This window comes from Chinchilla lanigera, unplaced genomic scaffold, assembly GCF_000276665.1.
Source record: "Chinchilla lanigera isolate Chin_1 unplaced genomic scaffold, ChiLan1.0 scaffold00005, whole genome shotgun sequence".
Lineage (NCBI taxonomy): Eukaryota > Metazoa > Chordata > Mammalia > Rodentia > Chinchillidae > Chinchilla > Chinchilla lanigera.
Window position 1 is genome coordinate 7,159,494 of NW_004955406.1, and position 6,000 is coordinate 7,165,493.

The 6,000-nt window shown below is 34.9% G+C and overlaps 1 protein-coding gene across 2 annotated transcripts in view; it reads right to left on the reverse strand.

Moving 5' to 3' along the window:
* Akt3 (v-akt murine thymoma viral oncogene homolog 3) overlaps positions 1-4,179 on the reverse strand; it is a 255,797-nt gene extending 251,618 nt beyond the window's left edge. The window contains exon 1 of one of the 2 annotated variants that reach the window (XM_005374760.2): positions 4,020-4,179. In XM_005374760.2, coding sequence (XP_005374817.1) covers positions 4,020-4,065 — 46 coding nt within the window. In that variant the 5' untranslated portion in view covers positions 4,066-4,179. The remainder of the gene's footprint in view (positions 1-4,019) is intronic. The other variant, XM_013520333.1, reaches the window with a different exon arrangement.
* Positions 4,180-6,000: the final 1,821 nt, after the last annotated feature.

Consider the following 6,000-nt stretch of genomic DNA (forward strand, 5'->3'; position numbering starts at 1 on the left):
AAAAAAAAAAAAACCTCAAAAAAATTAACCAGAATAAAAATTTCTCATGTTTTCCTAAAAAAAAGACATGGAAAATGAAAGAAAATTATGAAGTAGTAGGTTTACTTAGAAGCTACAGAAAATACAGAAAATAAATGAAAGAATAACCAAAACAAAAGATTTCCCAGAATAGATGGCAGACCTAAGCCTAAGGATCCACAAAATTTTTATACAATGAATTAAAAAAAACCTATACAACCTCCTTAAATTTCATAATTCTAAGGATAAAGAGATATCAACACAAAAAGCTTGCAGAGAACAAAAACAGGTTACCTACAAAGACATAGTTTGTAAGAATACCAAGCCTCTTATCAGTAAAACTGGTTACAGAGAGGCAATGGAATCCAAAAAACAATTTTTAAGCGAGGCGTGGTGGTGCATGTCTGTAATCCCAGCAGTAGGGAGGCTGAGGCAGGAGGATCCTTGCAAGTTGGAGACCAGTTTGGGCTACAAAGTGAGCTCAAGGCCAGCCTGAACTGCATAGCAGAGACCCTGTCTCAAAAAAGACCAGAAAAATAATTTTAAACAAAAAAAATTTTAAACCTAAATTCTATACACAGCCAATGTAAGTTCCAAGTGTGAAAATGAAGAGATTTTCAAACATTATGCTGACAAGCACCTACTCATACTCTTTCTGCAAAATCAGTTCAAGAAATATTCTAGGAAATTATAAAATAAATCCACACCCAAAAGCAGGAAGCAGGTCTAGGAAATTACAGAACTTCTCAGATAATGAAATAAAATAATAGGATGTTAGCCAAACATCAATATACAGAAATAAGTCTGTTTACCTTACAATATCAACAAGTAATATGATTTAAAAGCTGGGTAACTCAGTATTCAGATGAAGGCGGCACACATCGTTCTACCAACAGGAAGGGAAATGTAGTAATTAGAAAGTCCAGGAAAAGCAGTCATGGTCTGAACTAGAAGCCAAACTAAGTATGGCATGATCTTTTTTTTTTTTAATTTTTTTTTTGGTTTTTTTCTCTGGTACCGGGAACCGAACTCACGACCTTGCGCTTGCCAGGCAGGCGCTTTTGCCGCTGAGCTAAATCCCCAGCCCCGGCATGATCTTGACTACCAAGAAAATACATGAAATCCCATTCCTCTCTAAGCATCCCATCATGTCATAACTATTCATATAATCATAATATTGTTTTCTGCTTTCCAGAATTAACAAGCGTAAGTATAGACTCTGATAATATAAAATAAATGTTACAGCTGGGGAGGGAAGTAAAGGAGAAAAATGGTAAGGGCTGCTAAATTTCTACAATTTGCAAAGTGTTTAGAGGAAGTATCTAAATATTCTAAATATTCTCTGAAGCTCACTGTCCAACAGCTTGAACTCCAAAGGCAACCAAAACTAAAAAAAAAACAAGACAAGGAAGGAAGGAAGGAAGGAAGGAAGGAAGGAAGGAAGGAAGGAAGGAAGGAAGGAAGAGGGAGAGAAGTGGAATCACTATTACCAGAGTGGCCCACACCTGGGGAAGCCCTTAGGGAAGCAGAGACAGAAGGATCACGAGTTTGAGTCCTGTCTAGGCAACTCAGTGAGAACCTGTCTCAAATTATACAAAAGGCTGGGGTGGACCTCATGCCAAGGTCCTGGTTCAATCCCCAGTATGGCCAAAAATAAAGCATTAAATTACTGATGATTTTTCACAATTGAGAAACACTAGGTTACATGAGAATGGTTAGCCACGAAGTGTTTTATACATACAATTAGAATAATGATCACAAGAATTAAAAATAGAAAAAGTCTAAGATGATTGCCCCTAAGGAGAGAAACTAGTCAGAATAGTAGAGGGAAGGAGTTTTACTTTTCATTTTATACTACAGTACTATTCAAATTCTTACATCTACATGACTTCTACTTCTCAAAATAAACACACACCCACATACATATACACAATCAGGATCTTCTTTCTCTGATCAGTACAGAGAAAACATTGAGAAATTCTTAATTCATAATTTTCTATATTCCATGCACTAAATACTAACCTTCTATTAGATATTTCAGATAAGAAATTAATTAAGCAGAGTCAAGAACCACCCTAAACCCTTAATAACATGGACATATCAGTATCTTACATTTGTGAGGCTATCAAAATATACCCCTATCTATTATCTCATTTAACCTTCATGACAATGCTGTGAAAGAAGATTTTAGAGATTACTAAAGTCATTTAAAAGGTTTAAGTGATTGACCATCCCCCCAAAAAACAAAGTAGGAAAAGTAAGATGAATGTAATAGGCAAATTTAAAAGTAAGCAACAAAAAAAAAAACCTTCCAGAAAACACCGAGGTCTGAAAATGTTTCCAAATTTATGAGAATAACATGAAAGCAAACTTAACGAAACAAATGGAGGGGCTGGGGATTTAGCTCAGTGGCACAGCGCCTGCCTGGCAAGTGCAAGGTCGTGAGTTCGATTCCCGGTGGCAAGGTGGGGGGGACAAAAAAACAAATAAACAACAACAAAAAAAATGGTCACTCACTTTAAAAACAGTTTGGTAGTTTTGATGAAGTTAAACACATACATTCTCATAAAGTTAAATATACACTCACCATATGACCTCACAATCTCATTCCTAGGTTATTACACAAGATAAATGGAAATGTATATCATACAAAGAGACATGCATTCAAATATTCATAGCAGCTTTATTCATAACAGCCCAAACTAGAAACTCTAAATGTCCATCAGTTCTTAAACAGATGAACAAATAGTAATATATTCAGACTCTGGAATACTGCTTAACAATAAAAAGGAACAAAGTAACGATATACACAAAATAGTTTATCTTAAAAGTATTGTGAAATGTGAAAGACACCACACACAAAAGACAACAAACTGTATGATTCCATTTCAATGAAATTCTAGAACAGCAAAATTATAGCAACAGATAACAGATTAGAGGATGCCAGGGTTGAGGGACAATGACTGGGCTACAAAAGGACGCAAAGAAACTCTTCCCTGTGATAGAAATCTTATCAAAACTGGAGTTTGTTATAACACTGTAAACATTTGGCAAGTCTTATCAAAGTGTTAACTTTCAATTGCTTAATTTTATTGTATGTAAATTACAACTCAATAAAGCTGATTTAAAAGCACAATAATACACAATCACATTTAATTATTGACAACAGCTTTTCAGCACAAGTATTAAGTGCAGAAATCCAAATAGTATGAAAATCAAGAGGTAACTTTTAACCAGAAAATAGATATATAGAAACTAAAAGCTCCTACGAATGGGAAGAGTCCTCATCCCACTCAACTTGGTCATGTGGGTAAACAATGGTTGCCTAGTAACTAACTAGTCTAACTATACATTTCTAAAAAACACACTGACCACATAAGCAAGTAAACTCACAGAAGATAAGCTAAGCTTTACATTAAAGAGTTGTTTATTAGTAAAAAATGACATATTTACCTAAGGTAAGAGTAAACAGGAAATACTGCTAGTAGATAATGAAAAGTAAAAATATAAAATGAAACATAAACACACAAAAAAATTCTTGTCCTCATTTGGCTTTTTAACTCAAGACTTCATGTGATTTTTAGACCATGAGTTGAAGTGGGTGCACCCTTACTGCTTTACTACTTTAAGTGCTCTGCCACTATCCAAACTGGTTTAACTGAATGCTTTCTATATTTACATGTCATTAAATGCATAAAAATAGACCCTTTCTAAGCATTAAATGATTCTAAAGCTATCTCTGTGCATTGTAGAATTCATGGATACCACCGAAAAACACAACACACCAGAAAATCAAATGTCTTCGTAACTCAATTAAAAATGATCAAAATCAAGAATTTCAAAAAATCTGTAATAAGAAACCCTAACATGCACGGATCAAATCATTTCGCTCTTAACAGACACAGCATGTTTAACAGCATCAGAAAAAGATCAGCTTCCAAGATACCACTCGTTTAGCACAATCACCAACCATACCACTTTCAGTTTTGTTCAGCACTTACCCCTCTTCTGAACCCAACCTTCTTTCACAATGGTAACATCGCTCATGATGGCTCCCCGCTGAGCCCTCAACTTGGAGAAATGGTACTTTGTGGTATCAGCTTTAGGGTTTGGATTCTCTGCTGCTGCTGCCCTTCCCACTCTCTAGTGATGACTCAGCCTGGAAGGAAGTATTGAAGAAAGAATTTCTTTTTTTTTTCCATTCTTGCAACTCACATAGCAATAACAAACAACTAATTCTTTGTAAATGCCTTCAACTGCCCTGACCTCACATAAAAGTCTAGTTCTTCAAACTAGAGAGCTTATTTATTAAATAGTTCCATAATGAACACACTTCCCGGGTCTTATGACAGATTTCAAATAATAGTGAAACTTTTAAGCTAAGAGGTTACAATAAATATGTTTCAAGAAAACCACTGTCACACCTATACAAATAATACAGAAAATTTGTGGGGTCATGGGTGTTTGAGAAGAAAGGAAAGAATGAAAGTTAAGTGGCTTAAATCTCTGTAATTTTTGAAACAGTAATGGAAATTACGAATATTTTTAATCATTATAGTTTATGTAAAACTCAATGTGTCAAGAAACTAACATTTATGTATTATACTGTCTTGTTCCAAGAAATATTTTACATAGATTACGTTAAATATATAATATAAAATCATTTACTTTTTAAAAATACAGTACATGGAGAAAGTGAAACAAAAGGAATATGAAAGTAGAAAAAAACTGAGTATTCAAAATGTGCCAAGAACTGTCACTGGTGCTTACATCTATCATTCTCAAGTAATCGCCACAATAGTACTGTCAGGTCAGCATTAACTCTACTGTATTTCACAGATGAGGAAACCGAGGCTCACAGAGATGAAACTACTTGCCAGATTTCAACACGGCCAATTGGTGATTGTGCCCAGAACTGAGTCCAGGCTGTCTGACTGCAGAGCCTGAATTAATTCCCAACTGCTTAAGATAAAAGGAAGCCAGGAAAAAAGTCTATCTATTTATGAAAGATGAGCCACAAATTTGGCACAAAGTTTTCAGAAAGACAAAGCAAACAAGATAGAGTTCAAAAGGTTTCAGGAAGACAAAGCAAAACATGTTCAATATTTATAGTACCGGGCAAGATTTTTCTAAAAGAGATTGTCCAAAAAGAATACAGTGCCTCCTAAGACAAAAATTAGAACTATGTCCCATGGGACTTCATAAAATACCTCATAGCATAAATAAAGTTCCCCAAAAAATCCTTACATATATAGCAGTAAGTTTCATGGGACTATTTCCATTGTCCCTATCAACCTAGAAAGGGAAATGTTAACCCAAGTTAAGTCAAAGCATTTCTACATTTCCAAAAACATGGTAGAGGCAGTTGGATGTTATATGGTCCTCCTGGAAGGCACAAATTTTAGATAACCAGATAAATATGTGGACAGACTATGTAACTATACTATTCCATCAACTTGCATTCTGATAAATAGTACATAGCAGTAAATTCAAGGTTAGACTCCCTAGCTAGTATTGAACTAGATTACAGGTCTTTCTCCAAAGCAAATTAAGTACAGAGCATGATCATTTTGCAATCACCAGTGAAGACTAAACATTCACTAAACAGCCTAGCTAAGTAGCCTGACAAAGACTGTGTAGCTAAACAGAAGACCACCCTTGCCTCATGTGCCATGGGATCAAAGACAATACCTACAGTAAGGCCAGGACCACTCAATATGAGAATAATAAAGGTTTGCTGCTGTAGAGTCAAAAAGGGATACTGGAATCTGGGTTTATTTTCCCAAAATACTGTACATTTGTTTGACAGAATACTAAATTAGAGGAATGCTAGGAAAAAAAAAAAAAATAGAATTTTTGGTCAAATAAGTTTAGGAAAATTCTATAAGCCATGTCCTCCCGAAGCATCATTAGTAACACATTAAATGTCCTAAAATAAGTATGTATAACAATGTATTCCAGCAAAGTCTAAACTGAATGCTG